This window comes from Eublepharis macularius, chromosome 9 (genome assembly GCF_028583425.1).
Source record: "Eublepharis macularius isolate TG4126 chromosome 9, MPM_Emac_v1.0, whole genome shotgun sequence".
Lineage (NCBI taxonomy): Eukaryota > Metazoa > Chordata > Lepidosauria > Squamata > Eublepharidae > Eublepharis > Eublepharis macularius.
In genome coordinates this window covers 61,623,786-61,644,457 of record NC_072798.1, presented here as the reverse complement: position 1 = coordinate 61,644,457, position 20,672 = coordinate 61,623,786, and the positions used below count along the sequence as shown (strand labels likewise).

Genomic DNA, 20,672 nt, shown 5'->3' with positions numbered 1-20,672 from the left:
TCATAAACCAGAGCTATTAAAGCAGTCTCAGTACCAAAGTCTAGCCTGAAGCCAGACTAGAATGAATCAAGAGCTGATGTATCATTTAAAAACCTTTAAAGCTAGTCACCGCCCTTTCAATGATCTCAGCCAGAAAAGGCAAATTTGGAACTGGGCAGTAATTTGTTTGCTCCCCTTTATCCAACGAAGACTTTTTCAACAGAAGTCTCACTACTGCCTCCTTGAGGGAGTTAGGAAATTGGCCTGATGCACAGGGCTGTATTAACCCATGGCCGGGCCCCTAGACTTTCAGATATTTCAGGCCCCCTCCAGTACTTCAGTCTTTCATGCCACTACAGCTGACAGCCTGACCCTGGTATGGTAGGCCCTATATCCATTTTGAAGGTCTTCTGAAGAATTCTATTCACAATTTTTAAAATATTTTTATTACATGAGTAGAACTCTTCAGGAAAACACACTTTGGGGTTTAATTTTATTTATTACTTTCACATGAATATTGGAATAGAGATATGAGCAAAAATGGAACTGGTAAGCAGTACAGTGTTTTATATATAGTATACTTATATGGATAAATATATATGTACATGTATTGCTACGGCACAGAGTGCAAAGTGCCTTTAATCATTGGAGCCCTAAAGCGCAGGTAACAGTGCCAAAGCAAAAAAAATTGACGGACCCCTAGTGTCTGCAGGGCCCCTAGGATTCAGCCTGTCCAGCCTTATGTATAATACAGCTCTGCCGATGCAAGAGAATAATTGCTCGCAAGGGGCTTCCCAATACACATCACATCAAAGTTTAATTAGCCAAGAGGGTGAGGGATTCAACAAGCAGGTGGTAGGCCTTAGAGCCATCAGGATTCTGTCAACATCTGCAGGGTTAAGTGGACTGAAGGAGTCTAAGAATGGGCCCAACAATGCAGAAGGAGCTGTTAATATGCTACTAGCCAAGTTGGCAGCCTGGTCAGCAGGAAGCACAAAGACATTATCCGTAAAATAAGTTGCAAATAAGTAACAGCTAAAAATCGAATTATCTACCACTTTAGACTCTGTAGAAGGAGTAAGCCTTCGTAGGCCTTCAACTGAACCCTGTAACATGTTCTCATAGTCTTGTCACAAGTCTGGTGCCATTTACACTCTAGCCTCTCTTAGCTCCTCATACTGTGGAACCACCAAGGGAGAAGAGGGTATCAAAGAGCAACTCTATCCAGGTCTTGGTAAGCCCATTGAGCAAGCTGCCTGCAGGCCCAGAAAAATCCTGCAAAGTAGGATCTACTAGGATTCATAAATCTATGCGGGCAAGCATAAATCAACTTATTGCCCAAGCAGGAGGGGGCATCTAACTTCAATCTCACCCTAACAAGGAAATGATCTGACCATGGCACCGGTTCACAGGTGACTGTGGACTCCAGATCAACCCCTGTACAAAAGATCAAATCTGGCATCTGGCCACAACCTGGGAGAGACCCAGTGTTGCTATGGCAGCCATAAAATAGACATAGACAGCATCTGTGTTGATATTGAAGTTCTCCAGGACCACTGACCTGAACCACAGCACCCAATTAGTGACAGCCTCTGATAACTCAGCAGAGTGTCAGCTGGCAAGCTGAGCAGTCAGTGCACTAGGAGAACACCTATTCTCTCCCCAGCTTCCCACACCAGTCTCACACATTCAGTGCCAGAAATCTTTGATGCAGGGACCCCTCAGAAGGGAAACTTATCTTGGAGAAATACCATTACTCCCCCCCCAACCTTCTGTTCAAGGTTGATGAAGGACCGAGTAACCTGGTGGTGTTAATTGTGTGAGAGGGACCACATATTCCTCACTCAGCCAGGTCTCGATCACACAAACCAGGTCACGATTGTCCCTCCTCTTAAGCACCTGGAGGGTGTCAGTTTTGTTCTTCACTGACAGGATATTACACAACATCAAACTGGAAGAGAAGAAAACACACTGGGCCTGACCACCATCATTCCAAGGGGTGGGATGGAGGTTAGAAGGGAGCTGACCATATCCATATTTTGACCCACTATACTATACTACAGGTGTTATTGTTACAGTTGATATAAAGTTGTTACAGTTGATATACTAGAATGCCCACATTAAGATTAAAATATTCCCAATGGCCAAAATTCTCAGGGCCCCAAATACATAGACAGCTAATATTCAAAAAAGATCAATTCAGGGAGTAGGCAAAAATCTATGTGATGCTGCAGAAAATGGGACATTATGCCACTATACAGACATGGAGGGCTTGGAATAGATTAGAAGTGTACTTTGACAACAGATTCTGGTTCCAGTTATAAGGCTTGAGATATGAATGAAAAAGAGCAGATTCGTTTTATAAGAGGCTTAAAGGGGAGAGGAATCCCATTGAGTAAATTAGTTTGCTCTCCAATCAGCAGGAGGTAAGAAACAGGGTGTTCTCAGGTCCTGGTAACATTTACAAATAAGGAAATTAAGGAAAGTCTTGGGGTGGTGTTTATTAGAGGTTTAGTTAGTTCACTAGCTGGGGATTTTGAGTCATATAACAAAAAATGGTTTCAGCTGAAAATCGTCTGTGCTGTTTTGATAAAAAAAGAAATAGCTGTTCTAGCATTTGTACAGCATGGCTTGATCTCTATTGTGTTTTTGTTTAATCAGAAGGAAAGATACGCACCCACAGTACCTCAGTGGATATAAGACTATGGTTTGAATAGTTAAATATTTAATAATCAATGAAGTATGTGGGTTATTGACAATAACCACAAAATACTTAGCTAAAATAACAAGTAACACTTATCTCTGGAAACTTTACCACCAGAGCCAAGATTTTCTGGAAACACACAGTGAAGCTATACAAATGTGTAAGGAACAGATTGAAAATTAAAAACCTGTTTGAGAATTAGAATAAAAAACTTAGTATGCAAGTTAAAGTTCACTTATAGACTTACAGCTTTTCAACTTATTTATTCCTACTGTTGCTTACATATTAAAGCTGTCTGTTGAAAATATCTTTATATTAATTTAGGGTAAATATACATTAAAAACTTACGTATTCTCACTTGTGTGCAAGTTGTGCACAGTGGATTCAGTTGGAGTATGTTGCCTGTTGTACAATAACAACTGATTTATATATGTTTTTGTAGGATTATTTAACCATACACAAGTATGGCAATGCTGCCAGAAAGGACCTATGGGACACACTGTCAGAGGTAAACCACTTTGTTGTTCTCACCTTTTTCCAGCTTTAGGTCTGTGTTTTGCTGAATCACCCCAGAAACTCATCCTCCATATGTAGTACCCACAAGCGCTTACCTTTGGTTGTGAGGTCACAGGAAAACCTCCAAAAAGTTTTTTAAAAAAAGCAGTCTTATCTCCAAACCATTTTTTTTCAAAAATGCAATTTTGGAGGGGAGGTCAGGCACTTTCATCATCATAAAAAGAGCCCATCCACCCTTTAATTTTTTATTTTTTACTTAGCACATGTGCAATTGCATGCAACTACTATTGCAAGCATGCTTCTGCATCTGAACAGAAATGCGAAGAAATAAGGGCAAGAGCTTCAGGATGGAGATTGAGAGAAGTAGGAGGTTTCTTCAGAAACACTTCTATTCATATGCCAGAAAATGCAACAAAAAACCCCACTAGAAATCTGCAACAAAATAAAACATTGGAGCAAGTGCATTCCCAGGAAAAGCTGCCACAGTTCCGAGGGTGAACTGCACCTCTAAGGACGTGCCAAACTGGCCTGAACAAAGCATGGCACTGAACCTCATTTTAAGGCCAGTACTCAACTCTAAAACATGATTTAATACTAGATCACAACCTCTGTGTTTTTCTTCAGCCTTCAGATTAGGAATAGTGATTTCCTAGCTGGTTTGAGCTTTTCTATTCTCTTTTTAGAAACCGAGACCTGCCTGAGGTTAACAACTCAGAAAGTGTATATTTTTATTCAAGAATGTGTATTATTGAGCCCTTACAATTAGAGAATAATATTGTTAAAGACATGGAACTTACCATCTGGATTTCAACAGCAGTGCTGTGTCTAAGCACAGCTTTTTCATTTGCAATCCCAGCCGGAATGAAGAGGCAGACACAGGCTTGGAATTAAAGGGCCGTTTATTAAATGACCATAACATAAACGAGGCAAGGGTCAACTCAGCGGTACAGGTCAAGCCCTGGGGTCAACTCCGGACCTCTGCCTTGACCTGTCTGGGCGAGCCCCATGCCCCGGGTGTAGGCCATTCTTTGAATGGCTGCAACCTGGCCAGCCAGGCAATGGATCCCCCCATCAAGCACCTAACACCCCAGCCATATGGCATGAGGGAAGGCCTTGTGCTTGGGGATCCCCGCAGGTTTCTGCCAGTGTACGGTAGCCATAAGCAGGCATACCGTCCTTAATGGCAGACCCTGTTCCCCACCCAAGGGGAAGCGCCATAGGGTGTTCACCAACCCGCACCCTATTCCCAAAATCTCCTGCCAATGACAAAACCTCCACGGCACTACCTAGAATGCCTCACGCATTGCCATTAGTGCAAGGCAGGTGAAAAAAACCCTTTTCCCGCAGCCAATCTGGGGAAAAAGGTAAAAAAAATCCTACCTGGCTCTGGAACAGCAGCCAGCTAGTCCTGCACTAAAACAGGGAGAGGTGGGTGGGCCAAGTGCTTTGCAAACTGCGGCCAGGGGAAACGGAGCCGCCTAAAGATGGCACTTGGCTCTGCCCCCTGGCCAAATCCCTGGATGCCCGGGAAGGAAGCCTGCCTCCTTTCCTCCAGGCGGGGCGGCAAAGGACGACTCCCTGCCAAGGCTGCAAGCAGCCACAGGGTGAGTAGCAATCTCGACACCTTTTATTTGCTGACAGGATATGTGTATGTCTACACCTTGGTTACACTGAAGGGGATGGGAATGTTGTAGAAGTTCATGGTAGCAGCCATCACATTATCAAATAATTACATCGGTTTTTATAAGGTTTTATTTTTTATGTGAAAATTATCATATGGAGAGTGGGGCAAAAGAGTTCACAATAGGCATGTGTGGTTCAGGAATCCGATTTGGAATAAATGCCCGAATTGGACCCGATCTGTAAATATTCGGAAATCCCGAATCAATGCTTTCCGAAGCATCTGTAATGCTTCGGAAAGCTTCAGGGCTGAGGTTAAAGGGCCCCACCGCTGCTTGCAAGCAGCGGCGGGGCCCTTTAAACATCACCTCAGCCGCCCAGCCACACCCCCACCCACCCCGACTTACCTTGTCAGCAGCAGCAGTGGCTCCGGCCCTTCTTGCCGCCTGTGGGGCTGTGTGCAATGGCCCGCCACCCAGCTGATGACCCTCCTGCTCTCCCTCCGGCCAGGTAAGTGGTGGTGGGTGGAGGGGTTGCCCCAGGGGGGGTGGGAGGTGGGGTGGGGTAAACCCGGAGCAGGAAACCCAAATATTTTCAGGCTGCACACCCCTAATTCACAATTATTTCCTGTGATCCTCATCAATCTTAGATCACATAATTTAATACGATAATTATTCTATGGTATCACTCAAATAATCTAAGACACATATACCCCATTCTGAAAGGAACAGGTAAGCATATATGCATTGCCTGTGCAACTTTTTGCCTAGCCATGCTGCAATATGGTTTCCTTAGCCCAGTGACAGAAAGAATAGTTTGCCCTGTTTCTTTCAAAACAGAAAACTGTACTCATGATGCTTCTATTTCCTTGGTATATTAAACAGTACTTTATTGTTTTGAAGGCACTTAAGAAGGTTGGAAAATTTGTGAATATCCAAGAAGTAATGGATCAGTGGACTCTTCAGATGGGTTATCCTGTTATCACCATCATGGGAAATGAAACTGCAGACAACTTCATAGGAATCTCTCAAGAGCATTTTATTTATGATCTTGATATTAAAGCCAAGGATCCCGCTGTTGGAAACAACAGGTACTTATATTTGTTGGTATAAGTACTATGAGTTTTGTGGGGAGGGAGTTTATTTTGATAGTATTGTTTTGTAAACTGATTTTCCCAAAGAAATAATGAAAAATCAAAACCAAAGTATCTGTAGCAGAGTATGGCCTTCTTGTAATACTGTTATTAAATGATATAAACACTATACCACAGTATCAACATTCACACACTTTCTACCTTTAAACCTCTTTTTTGCTTTTAAAACCATTTCACATATAAATAGACAGGTCTAGCTGGATTAAAAATATAAATATATAATGTGCATCCATATGGAAACCCTGAGAATTCCAGAAATTATTTTAATTTATCCAAACAGCTAATCCATACAGTTTACCTTTATGTATGAGTTACTATCTTCAGTTCAAGCAGTAACACAGGAATAGAAAACCTTGATTCTACAGTTCTGGACTCGTGTTTAGTTTAGCAGAGAGGACATACTACTTCCTCCCTTAACCTCTATGCATCCTTCGACTTTTAGGGCAGCAAGCAAGCTGAACTGAGTACTAAGACATAGGTCAGAGCCGGTCCTTTCCTATGTCACTTTTAAAGAAATTTCTGCAAACTGTTTTCATTCTTTCTACCAAGATGCAGGTCTGCATACACTGATATCTAAGCTTGTTCTTTCCAATGGACTTTACCCTAACTATCAGGTGTGCTCTTCAGCCTTTATTTTCTATCAGTGTTGTAATCTTCCTACAGAAAATGTTGAACACTAAAATATACAGATACAAGAAATAAATATGCCAAGTGAATTAAATAGGGAATTTACAGAATTAATTACAAAAAAGGGTATAAGCATTAGCAATCTCACAGAAGATGTGTTGATAAGTACACGAAAGCCTGTAAATACTCAGTTCTTTTAGTCTTTTCTGCCATCTGTGTCATGGAACAGGTATGCATGTGTGCACTTTAAGGATTCGTGTGAATAGAATTCTTACCTGGTTTTGTCCTCTATTGATGCCAGTTTCCAGGAGGAGATGCAAATGCCTTTGAAGAAATGGAGGATATATCAGAATTTCATTCTGTAAATCTGTTCTCATGTTGTCTTCTGTTTCTAGTCTTTTTTGTTGCTTTATTACTCCTGAGTAGTTAGAATGGTTGTGTATTACAGTAATTCAGCTAATAGCATGTTGGGGAATAGGGAGCCATTTCAGTAAACGGAAGTGAGGGCAGTATTTGGGTGTTCTGGCTTTCAGGCTTCTGTAACATCACAAGTATATAACATGTGTCTATAGAAAATTAACAGGGTAATCTGTCCTTTCTAAAATAATTGTGACTTTTAATAAGCTATAAAAACTACAACTTATAAATTCTGTGTTTTAGTTCAACATACCATTTAGTTATTTGTTATCAAAGTAAGTCCCCTAAAATAGACTCTGGAGGGACAGAAACTATGCTCAAAATTAGATGTAGTATATGTATTATTTGTGAACCATAACTCACATCATGTTATACTGCAGCAATCTGTGTAAGCCACGAGCCACATCTGTCCTATTATGCTGCATGCTAGCAACTTGCTGATACATACAAAGGGTGCAATCCATAGAGAAACCTGCCCAAGTTCCATTTGTTGGAACTCATGCCTTTCTTTTTCTGTCTTGCAAGAAAAGTGTGCAGATTTGCATCTATGATGATAACATTTCTAAAGTCATAGTAATGTCCCAACCCTTTGAGATTGTATGTGTCTATTTGCTTTTTTCTTCTGAACTGCTTTGCTAGCACAGGTAAAATATGCCATATGAAAGATGACTGAGGGAACTTTCAGCATTTTATTCCAAAGGCTGTTTTGTCCCAGAAACTCCCTAGGAAAATAATATGGCTTTTGCCAGTTAAAAGGAGAGCTAGTGCCTTTCTGACATTGGCAGCCCATATACAGATCCCAGCTCTTACCTCAGACCTATTTGCATTCCTTATGCATCTCACACTAAATAAAGGGACAGTTATTACATAGCCTATAGCCCCTTTGTGTAGATCGTGAAAGAATGCCTCTTGTCCACTGTGTGGTCTGTAAAATCCTCTTGGTGAAAGTTTTTAGGGGAAGGAAGGGATATGGCATGAAAGGCTGCTTCTCACTTGTGCTTTCCCAAACTTACTGACCAAAGCCCTCTATTTCAGAGCTTTCTGAACATAATGGCAAGGTCCTTTCTGCTGCCTCTTGAAGAAAGGGATTCAGATCCTTTTATATGCTGTCAAAAGCATTCATAGATCCAAATGAATATTTTTCTTTGGACTCACTAGGACAGATGTCATCCAGTGTGGAAGAACATAGTCCTATGCACTTGTTCTGATTGTGTGTTTTATCAGTGTACATAGAAAGGAAAGAGTAGGCTTGTTTCACCCTACACCTGTGCAAAATTGACAGCTCATAAGCATGGTGCCTATACATAAAAGAAATGTACAGATGTTGGCTCCTTCTAGATCACCAATACCGTTTTTCAGACATTCCTAAATCCTGATCATGGGAAGGAAACCCACATGTATACCCTTCCCTCCATACGTAGGCACCATGCTAACAAGGCGGTAATAAAGTATAGATGTGTCTCAGACTGAATGCAACGTTGGAATATGTGTACAGGGCTTCTGTCATTAAACAATCAAGCAAACCCTTATGGCCTGACTGATACTGTTATTAGCTGCCTCGGGTTGTAATGATAAACAGATGGTCTCCTATTCAATTTTATTATTGTTCCATAGTTTCACCCAGTCATGCATCCTTCTCTATATGCTTCTTGTTGAGCTTGGGGATTTTGTAATATTAGTGTCAGAATTAGTGAAGATTACAGTTTGCTGTAATCTTCAATTTGTATCTTTTTACCCTTTAAAGATAACCAATATGCACAAATACATAAGCACCTTGGATAAAACACTACATTATGATTAGAGCATGCTTAAATGCTTGTGTACATTGTTAAGCATTAAGCAAAATAAAAAGAGAGAAATGTAGCAGATTTTATATGTGCCATAGTCTAAATCTAGAAATTACAATTGGGGACTCCATAAGTGCTGCTTTTCAAACCAAATCAGGAAGAAATCTTGAAATCTGAAAAGAAATCTGGATGGAAAAATATTCTTACTAAATTACTCAGGCAGCTAGACATACCTGCACTGGGCTTGATGTCCCCGGTCATTCTTTTACCAAGTGGAGTGGATCTTTGCAACAAAGATACCAACTACACATTCTGTGAAATGATAGAAGAATGGGTGCCTTTCTGATGTTGTCAGGCAGGCTGTTCCACCAGGTGGAAACCACAACAGAGAATGCCCAGGTATGGGAAGCAATTGTTCTCACCTCTTTGTAGAGTGGCACTTCTGAAGGCTTTGTGAGATGAGTGAGGCTATCTCAGCAGAGCATATTGAGAGGAGTAGTCCTGTAGATAAGTGGGTCCTTGACCAAAATCCTGTCAACATCCATCATGGTAATCAAACTGAAATGATCCATACATAGAGATGATGGTGCACGAGGCATTTCTACTGCTTGAAGTATGTGTAAGCCAATCTGAGTGTATTTGAGAGATTTTTCTTCAATTGAGCGTTTTACATCTGCTGTTTTCACCTTTTCAATTGATTGTAATTTCTCCTGATCTGTTAATTGCATAAGTTCCCATTCTTAGGAAGGAGGATGTTTACTAGAGTCTTATCTCCTAACAATTTACAGCCATTAAGGAAACATCATTTTGAGTAATCAATATAACAAGTAATTAGTTGGCTAAAGGGCTATAAAAATAAAAGGCTAGAAAAAGGACCATCTTCCAAATAGATGCTCAAAGATGAGCCTTGGTTACATGTTTTCTGTTTTGCTGGTTTGCTTTTCTGGGATCCATTTATCTTGGGGTCACAGATGTGCCCACCTGTAGGACTTTAAAGGGGGGAGGAAAGTTTCAAGGTAAAAATAGAAAATAATGCGGTCCTCTGTCAGATTGCTCATCTTATCCCCCATTGTTTAATTGTGATGTGCAGAGCAGTTTGATGGGGGAGTACCAAGATTTAGTTGCAAAATTCACCCTAATTGGACTTTATTATTATCCCTTATTTAAAACATCTCTTTACCAAGGTTTCATGGAGGGCTGTAATATATGTATAGTGTATAATATGAACATGGTTAACAGGCTCACAGGCTTATTATCATGATCTTCTGTCCAATAGAAAGAAATTGCTTACCTCCTTCATACCAAATACCTGTATAGCTTCAATTCCAATCCTCACTAACCCCTTTTTTCTTCAATACATTAATCAAAAATGAATTTTAAAATCTGTTATTATGCCATACATACCACAGATTATAAAATAGCAGAACAGAAATATTGCTTACAGTATAATCAAACACATAGCTACGCAGAAATATCTTCCTCAAAATCTGTTTTATTTATTTAGAGTATGCCTCCACTTCAGAGTCCTGCTTGAATTAAAATCACCAGAAATCTAAAAAACAACCCATTAAAAAACCATTAAACATAAACAGCTTAAAATTATCCATAAAACAGAGGTAAACTATTCAAAAGACATTAAGTAAATCCCCTATTTAAAAGTTTTGAAAATTGGAGGTGTTTAACCTGATGCCTAAAAGAAAGTAAAGTAGGTGCCTGGTATGCCTCTAGGGGCAGGTTGTTCCAAAGGCAAGGTGCCACCACAGACAATGCCCTGTCTCTAGTCTTCACCTGCCTCACCTCTGGAGGTGGGTATACAGAGAGCAGGGCTTGAGAGGCAGGTTAACGAGCAGGCTGGATAGTACGGGACTTTGAATTGTGCATGGAAACTGATAGGTAACTAGTGCAGGTCTTAGCACAATCCCAGTGACACAATCCCTGTAACCAACCCCTGACAGTAGCCTGGCCACCGCATTTTGGACCAATGGTAGTTTCTGAACAATTTTCAAAGGAAGCCCCATGAAGAGTGCATTGCAGTAATCTAACTTGGATGTGATCAGAGCATGGATCGCTATGGTCAAATTACACTTTTTGAGGAACAGCTGTAACTTTCAATCCAGCCAGAGCTGATAAAAAGCAGTATGTGCCATGAAGGAGACTTGAACCTCCTGTCCGGGGTCTGAGCCCCAGCCCCCAGACTTGACAAGAGGGAACAGCAGGTCAGCTGGGCCGACGGGCAAACAGAGGGGGCAGTCAGCAGCCAGCAGGTCAACTGGTCAGCCAGCAGACAGTAGGTCAACCAGTCTGACTGGCAAACAGAGGGGGCAGCCGGGGAACAGCAGGTCAACCCCTCCCATGGGCAAATGGAGCCAGAACCTGCCTGTGCCAGGGGCAAGGGGCAAAGGCGCAGGGCCTCAGGAGGCAGGGGGAGACAGAAGGAGGCCAGCAAGTCCCACTCCCCTGGGGAAGGAAAGGGGACTAAGCAAGGCAGAAGGGGGCAAGGGCAGAGGGATTGGGGGCCCAGCAGTCACCCACCCAAAAACCTTACCTGAGGAGGAGAAGCAGCAGCAGCCCCAACAACCCAAAGCCACGCCCCAGCTAGAAAATAGTAGCCTGGCCCAGGAGTTGCCAAAAGCCAAGCCACTCCAGGTGGGGCTATTGGAGGCACTCTGCAGGAAGCCCTGGGCAACCAGCCAAGGAGCCGCAGCTGGACCCACCTTCAGCCATCAGCTCAGCCAGGCAGGCCAGGCTGCTAGCCAGGGGACTGCAGCTGGACAGGCCTGCAGCAATCAGCCAAGGCAGGGAGGCTGGGCAGCCAGGGAACAAGGCACAGCTGGTGCTGGTCAGTGGGGCTAGATCAGCTACCCCAGCTGCAACTGCTTGGTGCAGCCCAAGACCAGGCTGGAAGAGGGGTGGGACAGTAGAAGGAAGCCCTATAAAAGCTGGCTGGGAAGAGCCCTGTGGTGGTGGGTGTGAGTAGGGAGTGATGATGTGGAGTGAGAGCGGTGTGATGCAAGCGTGGAGGTTTGGAGGAGAGCTCTGGGAGGAAGAAGTGAAAGAGGACGCAGAGGGTAAGCAGGCCAGGTTGAGCAGGCCAGCGAGTGGACTGAGAGGGAGTCTGGGTGAGGTATACCGCCCCTCCTTCCACAGAGCAGGGTCCTGCAGAATCCCTGGCCCCCCTATGACGTCAGGAGCAGACCGCCCAGTGCCACGCCCAGTGGCAGCGGTGGCAAGCCCTGACAAGTTGGTGGCCCGTACGGGGAGAGACGTTCCGACGCAGGCGCCAGTCAAGGGGCGGCCTCCCAAGGCCGCCGCCCCAGCGGAGCTTGGACTGTGGCTGGAGGAACGCCAGGATAGGATGTGGGGAAAGCTGGAGGCAGCCTACCCAGCCGCTCCAGTGGAACTAGCACAGACAGCGGAGCTGCGGTTGCAAGCCGGCGCGCTCACAGAGGCCTTGCCAAGGGTTTGTGCCCTCGTTTGGGAAAATAACCCACCGCCTGGCAAGCAGGTGCAGAGTCTATGCGCCACCGTGAAGATAGGCCGGCTGATCCTACAAGCCCTGTTAGACTCTGGGAGTGCAGTCTCAGCAATTCGGCCCCAGCTCCTCCCAGCTGCTACCCCAGTGCACCGCTGGATCCCGGTGATGGATGTGATGGGCCGCACCCAGCCGTACCCTACGGCCCTAATCACGATAGAGTACCTAGGGGTCCGCCACCAAATGGAAGTTGCCCAGTTAGCTCACCTACCCGTGCCAATGCTGCTGGGAAGAGATGCCCCGGGGTTCTTCAGGCTCCTCCAGCAGGCAGCGAAGAAATTGGGAGGAGACACCCCAGGGATCGCCGGGTCTCGGCTGAAGGCGGCAGGGGAATTGACAGACCCCCAAGTTGCCACCGCTCTGCAAGTGGAGGAGGCCGACGACCCAGGAGAGGGTCCCTCCACCAGACCAGGGGCAGAACCACGGACTGGAGACCCAGCGGGGCCCCCGGCCGATCGCCCATTCTGTGACGCCCAAGGGGCAGATGAGTCCTTGCAGCGCTTACGAGAGACGGCAGCTCGTGAGGAGGAGCTAGTGCGGGATGAGCGGAGGTCCCAACGGCTCCCGCGCATCGAGAAGCAAGGAGGGGTTTGGGTTCGCATAGCTCGCGCCCCAAGTGGCCAGGGGGAGGTCCGCCAGCTATTGGTGCCGACTGCCTACCGGGCCGAAGTCCTCCGCACGGCCCATGAGCATGCGTGGGCCGGGCATCTGGGGCACCACAAGACCCTGAAGAAGATCCTTGAGCAGTTCTACTGGCCCTCCGTGAATGCCGACGTGAAGGCCCACTGCCGCTCGTGTCCCACCTGCCAGCGGGTGGCAGCCCGCCGCCCACCGAAGGCCCCCCTCTCCCCACTACCCGTCATGGGGACGCCCTTCCAACGCATCGCGATGGACTTCATCGGACCGCTGCCACGCACACCCCGGGGCCACCGCTTTGCCCTGGTGATTGTGGACTACGCCACACGGTTCCCCGAGGTCATCCCGCTGAGGACCATGCAGACCCCGGGGGTGGTCTGGGCACTGTCCAAGTTCTTCGCGATGGTGGGGCTGCCGGATGAAATCTTGACAGATCGAGGAGGCCTGTTCCGTGCCACCGCCATGCGCCAACTCTGCCAGAGTTTGGGGATCCGGCAGGTGTTCACCTCGGCTTACCACCCTCAGACAGACGGTTTGGCAGAGCGGCTGAACCAGACCATCAAAGAGGCCCTGAAGAAGATGACACGGGAGAAGCCTCATCAGTGGGACCTGTACATCGACCCACTCATGTTTGCCCTCAGGGAGACCCCGCAGGCCTCCACTGGCTTCAGCCCGTTCGAGCTGCTGTATGGGCGCAAGCCAAGAGGGATGCTCTCCCGGCTGACAGAACGCTGGGCGCCCCAGGCCAGCAGCCCTGCGCCCACCACACGGGAGTACATAAGCCAACTCCGTAACCGGGTGCAACAGTCCCAAGCCGAGGCGAACCGCAGACTGACTCGCACCCAGGCGAAGCAGAAAGCCACCTACGACCGGGGTGCACGGATGAGGGCCTTCCAGGCGGGAGAGAAGGTCCTGGTGCACCACTCGGTATTCCCCAGAGAGGAAGGGGACCCATGGAGGGGCCCCTACCCGATTCGGAGGGTGCTGGGCCCCACTACTTACGAAGTCCAGTGCGGGGTTGGCCGGCGTCGGCGGAGGACCCTGCATGTGAATCTCCTGAAGCGGTGGCATGAGCGCCCAGAAGAGGAGTGTGGCGTGGCCGAGGACCCGTTGGAGCTTCCTGACAGTGAGCTGCCATGGACCTCCGAAGCCCCAGAGTTCGAGGAGCCCAAGGTAGACCCCCAGCTCGATCCAGCTCAACGGGCCCAGCTACGAGACCTCTGTGCACGGGTTACCGGGGTCTTCTCCCGCAGGCCGGGCAGCACCAGCCTGATTCAACATGCCATCCCGACCAGCCCGGGGCAGACAGCCCGGGCTACCTGGCGCCCCATCCCCAGGAAGCGGTGGGAGGCAGTGGAGAAGGAGACAAACGAGATGCTACGGCTGGGTGTAATCGAACCCTCACGAAGTGCCTGGAGGAGCCCAATAGTCCTGGTGCCCAAGCCAGATGGGACCACCCGGTTTTGCATTGACTATCGTGAACTGAATAAGGTGGCCCAGTTCGACGCCTACCCCATGCCCCGAGCAGACGTGCTGGTGGACCACCTGGGGTCCGCCCGCTACCTGTCGGCCCTGGACTTAACAAAGGGCTACTGGCAGGTGCCCGTACGGCCGGAGGACCGGGAGAAGACGGCCTTTGCCACCCCCCAAGGCCTCTTCCAATTCAAGAAGATGCCGTTTGGCCTGCATGGGGCAGCAGCCACCTTTCAGCGGCTGGTGGACCAGGTGCTGGGAGAGTGCCGGGCGTACGCCATGGCGTACATTGATGATATTATTATCTTCAGCCCCGACTGGCCCACCCACCTCCAACACCTGGAAGCCGTCTTAAGGGCCCTCCAACGAGCTGGACTAAGGGCGAACCCAAAAAAGAGCCACCTGGGGTTCCAGGAACTCCAATACCTGGGCTTTGTGGTCGGGGGAGGACGAGTCAGGCCACCACCGGACAAGGTGGCCTCAATAGCCGACGCCCCACAGCCCAAGACCAAGAAGCAGGTTCGGCGATTCCTAGGACTGCTGGGGTATTACGGGCGGTTCATCCCGCACTTTGCCTCCCGAGCGGCGCCCCTGACGGACAGCTTAAGGAAGGGGCTGCCCAACCAAGTCCGGTGGACCCCAGAACTAGAGGCAGCTTTTAAGGACCTGCGGTTAGCCCTCTCCAACGCCACGGCCCTATGGAACCCGGACTTTGACCAGCCCTTCACACTGGCCACAGATGCCTCGGACACCGGCCTCGGGGCTGTGCTGACCCAGGAGCGGGATGGCGTGGATGTCCCAATTCTGTTCCTAAGCCGGAAGCTCCAGCCCGCCGAGAAGCGCTATGCCACGGTGGAGCGGGAGGCCCTAGCGGTCAAGTGGGCGGTGGGGGCCCTGCAGTACTACCTGGCCAACAACCCCTTTGTACTGCTGACAGACCATGCACCCCTGCAGTGGCTCCATCGCATGAAGGCGCACAACCCCAGGGTGCTGCGGTGGTACCTCTCCCTCCTACCCTTCCAATTCACCATCAAATACCGCCAGGGGGCACGGCATGTGGACGCGGACTTCATGTCCCGCATGTTCGAGGCTGAACCGGACCCCCACAACTCAAAGCCAAGTGGGGGGGTGTGTCCGGGGTCTGAGCCCCAGCCCCCAGACTTGACAAGAGGGAACAGCAGGTCAGCTGGGCCGACGGGCAAACAGAGGGGGCAGTCAGCAGCCAGCAGGTCAACTGGTCAGCCAGCAGACAGTAGGTCAACCGGTCTGACTGGCAAACAGAGGGGGCAGCCGGGGAACAGCAGGTCAACCCCTCCCATGGGCAAATGGAGCCAGAACCTGCCTGTGCCAGGGGCAAGGGGCAAAGGCGCAGGGCCTCAGGAGGCAGGAGGAGACAGAAGGAGGCCAGCGAGTCCCACTCCCCTGGGGAAGGAAAGGGGACTAAGCAAGGCAGAAGGGGGCAAGGGCAGAGGGATTGGGGGCCCAGCAGTCACCCACCCAAAAACCTTACCTGAGGAGGAGAAGCAGCAGCAGCCCCAACAACCCAAAGCCACGCCCCAGCTAGAAAATAGTAGCCTGGCCCAGGAGTTGCCAAAAGCCAAGCCACTCCAGGTGGGGCTATTGGAGGCACTCTGCAGGAAGCCCTGGGCAACCAGCCAAGGAGCCGCAGCTGGACCCACCTTCAGCCATCAGCTCAGCCAGGCAGGCCAGGCTGCTAGCCAGGGGACTGCAGCTGGACAGGCCTGCAGCAATCAGCCAAGGCAGGGAGGCTGGGCAGCCAGGGAACAAGGCACAGCTGGTGCTGGTCAGTGGGGCTAGATCAGCTACCCCAGCTGCAACTGCTTGGTGCAGCCCAAGACCAGGCTGGAAGAGGGGTGGGACAGTAGAAGGAAGCCCTATAAAAGCTGGCTGGGAAGAGCCCTGTGGTGGTGGGTGTGAGTAGGGAGTGATGATGTGGAGTGAGAGCGGTGTGATGCAAGCGTGGAGGTTTGGAGGAGAGCTCTGGGAGGAAGAAGTGAAAGAGGACGCAGAGGGTAAGCAGGCCAGGTTGAGCAGGCCAGCGAGTGGACTGAGAGGGAGTCTGGGTGAGGTATACCGCCCCTCCTTCCACAGAGCAGGGTCCTGCAGAATCCCTGGCCCCCCTATGACGTCAGGAGCAGACCGCCCAGTGCCACGCCCAGTGGCAGCGGTGGCAAGCCCTGACACCTCCAACTGCAGGCCAGGGTCCAATAGCATTCCCAAGCTACGAACCTGGTCTTTCAGTGAGAGTTCAACCTCTGCCAGGACAGGCTGTCTCCACAGTCCCTGAGCAACTTCTGTCTTGTCCAGATTAAGCTTCAGTTTATTGACCTTCATCCAGTTACTTACTCCAGACACCTATTCAGAACTTTCACAGACTCACATGGCTTAGCTCTTAAAAAGAAATAATTATGTGTCATCTTTATACTGGTGACATCTCACTCCAAAAGCTGGTACCATCCCAAAGCCACACTTGAATCCAGATTGAAATGGATCTAGGTAACCTCTCTTCTTCGAGACCACTACCACAAGCTCAAACACTTTGCTCAAAATGGAATATTAGCAACCAAGCAGTACTTGTTTAGGTCATTTGGGTCCAGGGATGCCTTCTTCTGAAGGAGTCTCAGAACCACTTCTTTCAAAGCAGTCAGAACTATACTCTCCCATGTAGATGCATTTATCATCTCCTGGCATGATACTGTTAACCACGAGGGGAAACAGTCAAGACTGGACATGGTGGGCTGCATACTTTGAAGTACCTTGTCTACTTTATCAGGCCTCACCAACTGAAAGTCAATTATTTGAGTCCAGCGGCACCTTAGAGACTAACAAGATATTCAGAGTATAAGCTTGTGAGATTCACAGCTCCCATCTTCATATATCTTTGACTTCAGTGAGCTTTGACTCTCGAAAACATATACACTGAATATGTTGTTGGTCTCTAAAGTGCCACTGGACTCAGTCCTGCTGTTTTACTGCAGACAAACACGGCTGCCTACCTGAAAATCAGTGAGTGTCCATATAGCATTGCAGCCAGAGGTGATAGCCCTAGACAACCGTATGTTTAGACAAGGGGAAAGTGCTTGTGCTGCCAGAGAACATAGATGCAAAGCTACACACTTTTTGTTGCAATCCATCTCTGAGCTGAATGAAAAAGCCACTCTCATTTAAAACTATCTTTACTGTTCTACTGGCTGATTATCTTCAGCATGAACTTTCAGAACCTACCTAGGTGTACATCTGTCATTCCCAGTTGCTTTGGATCTCTAGGCTTGCAGCTTAAATCTGTTACTTGGGAGTTTGCATCATACAGGCTGAGAGTACCAGTAGTGACTACAGAAAGCATTTCATAGTTTAAATCAGGGCAATTCACTTGCTGTTTTTCCTTCATACCACTCATTTTTGGCAAATCTGTTGTACTAAATCATAGATAAAAATTTTTTGTAAACTCTTTATGTTTACCTAAGGATAATTTTTGTAGCTGTTGTTAAAATGGACTAGAATTTTACAAGCAGAACCATTTTTTTTATTGAAAAACAAAGAATAGAGCTTTTGAATTCTGTATTCTTTTTAAGCTTAAGCCATTGTTGGCTTTTTATTTATTTAATTTATTTGTGTCATTTATAGTTCACCTTTCTCACTGAGACTCAAGGCGGATTACACAGTGTGAGATTAGTACAGTCAGTATCAAGGACATTTCCATAAACAATGCCGTAGGGTAAATAAATACAAATTTACAAAGACATAGCATTAGCAAGAATCCAGTACAGAGTTGAAGAAATGCTGAAACAGAGCATAAACAATTCTAGGACTGATAGTAAAAAACATATGACTACCCAGTAGGATGATACTTGAAGCACAGATAGCACATACTTAAAGCAACGGATAGCACGTAAGGCAACATAGTGGTGAAGTTTATGGCTCCCTAACTCATTAGCGAAACATCTGAGACCTCCCTCCCTACAATACAGCCCTCCTGTCTGAGTAACAAAGCTTAGATAGTGTCCCACATCATAAAACAGAGATGGTGTGGAATATAGAAGAACTGACAAGTTGTGCTGGATACTCCCAAGTGATTACCAGGATGGTATTTAGCTGGTTTGACTTGACCTGAATTGCAGTTGTGATGGTTGGAAGCGACTACAAATCCTGTTTATAAATTACCTTAATATAAAGTATGAACTTGGCAGGCTTTATCATACAGATTTTAAATGTAAAGTTTGACTGTTCGGGCTTCAAGACCTGGCAGAAATGATGTCAACATGGCAGAGCTGTCCCTCTTCCAGAGTTCTCAGGTGCAGGCTTCTTTTCTTTCTTTTTAGTGTTTCCTTCATGAGAAATTCTGTATATGGTTACTCATACATGTGTGCCTATGGATCATGGTTCTGGTTCTGCAATTCTTCAATTTAGGCAACTGGAAGATTGGGAGTAGTTAAACTAATACCAAATCTTTCAACTTCCTTTACAATACTACCTTATATTTTAATAAACGTTTAAAGTATTTGGACTGTTTGCAGGTCTGTGGCTTGGCTTGACTTCTGTTAGCTTGTCATATTAACTGATCCATTCACTCTAACCACTTAGGAGTACCTGGCATCAGTAGACTTGGTGTAGATAGATTCTCTCTCGGTTATTTAACTTCTGCTCAGTGCAGTCCCCAACACATTAGTCAGAAGTAAGTCCTTAGTGAGAATGCATAGGTTTAGGCTTCTTCATTTCTATGCCTTGTTCTTCATGAAAAGAGGCATTAACATATCTTTTCATTTCTTTTTGCTTGATTGTTTTTCTATATTGTGGGCAAAGCCACATGACTGATCTGGCATGTAAAGAATGTGGTTTAGCAGATTCTTTCCAAGACTGGCATACGGTAAAAACAATCAAGCTCTCAACTCAACCCACATTTTTGTTGCCACTGCTCAACTTACGGTGTATATAGTGATGCAGTTAGAAGGCTATCATGGGTTGATCCACTTGGCGTGCAAGTTTGGTTGTGCGAATTAACACTTTTCCTGATTATTTCCTATTAACAGGGTATATTTAGTTTAGCTATAACAATGTGGCTGAGCACTGGTAGAATAGTGTATATAGTACCTGGATCGAAAAGAGTCCAGTAGCACCTTTAAGACTAACCAACTTTATTGTAGCATAAGCTTTTGAGAATCACAGTTCTCTTTGTCAGATGCATGGAGGGTAAGAAGAAACTGGTCAGATATATAGGTGGAGAGGGGAGGGGGAGTAGATGCAATCTGTAGCTTCTGATAACGTTTGCATCTACTCCCCCTCCCCTCTCCACCTATATATCTGACCAGTTTCTTCTTACCCTCCATGCATCTGACAAAGAGAACTGTGATTCTCGAAAGCTTATACTACAGTAAAGTTGGTTAGTCTTAAAGGTGCTACTGGACTCTTTACTGTTTTGCAACTACAGACAAACACGGCTAACTCCTCTGGATATAGTACCTGGGAAAGCAATTTTAGAGCATCATGTGTGCTTGGGTTACATGTGAAAATGTAGAAGTGTAATTCTTTAAAAGCCTTTCCCTTCTTGTGTATGTAAGAAGTTCATTATTCGCAATAATGTTTGAAATCCATTGACATAGTTGTTTCCAATACTGCAGTATTGAAAAGGGAAAGCTGGTGTCTGCACGGTGCTCTACATGAGCACATACAGACCTTTAGATCAGTGGACAAGTCATGGCAACTTGTCATACAGAACTTTGTTACCTGGTCTCGACCACCATAACCCTCCATTGTCCCTGCATTTTCTGCCAGTCAGCTTGATGCCTTCAACTGAACTTGTGACAGCCAGCATTGCCAGCTGATTTTTGCCAGCTCAAGTTCTTCTTTCCCCCGCAGCCCACCCAAGCTGTATCAGCTATGCCAGTTGGGTATCAGCTATGCCAGAGGAGCTGCTCCACTTGTCTGTCTAGTGCACAGGGTGGGTCCGTGGCTCAGGAGGAAGTGGAAAACATGGAAGTGTAACCCTTAAAACACCTTTCCCCAATACTAAAGTTTCTTGTATATGTAAGAAGTTCATTATTCACAATAAAGTTTGAGATCCATGGCTTTTGCCATGACGTTCCAAAAGGGATCTGGTTTGGTTGTCTTGAATTCCTATGGGTTGAGGACAGAGCAGAGCAATAAGCTTGAAAATCTGGAACATCTGATTAGCCAGCACCCCCCATTCTACAACAGTGCTAGATAAAATAG

General features: G+C 46.8%; 1 protein-coding gene across 1 annotated transcript in view; it reads left to right on the top strand.

Annotated features, from left to right (window-relative positions):
• The window catches only part of TRHDE (thyrotropin releasing hormone degrading enzyme), a 362,232-nt gene that overhangs the window by 267,767 nt on the left and 73,793 nt on the right, over positions 1 to 20,672 (top strand). The window contains exons 8-9 of the mRNA XM_054989042.1: positions 3,126 to 3,191; positions 5,722 to 5,909. Coding sequence (XP_054845017.1) covers positions 3,126 to 3,191; positions 5,722 to 5,909 — 254 coding nt within the window. The remainder of the gene's footprint in view (positions 1 to 3,125; positions 3,192 to 5,721; positions 5,910 to 20,672) is intronic.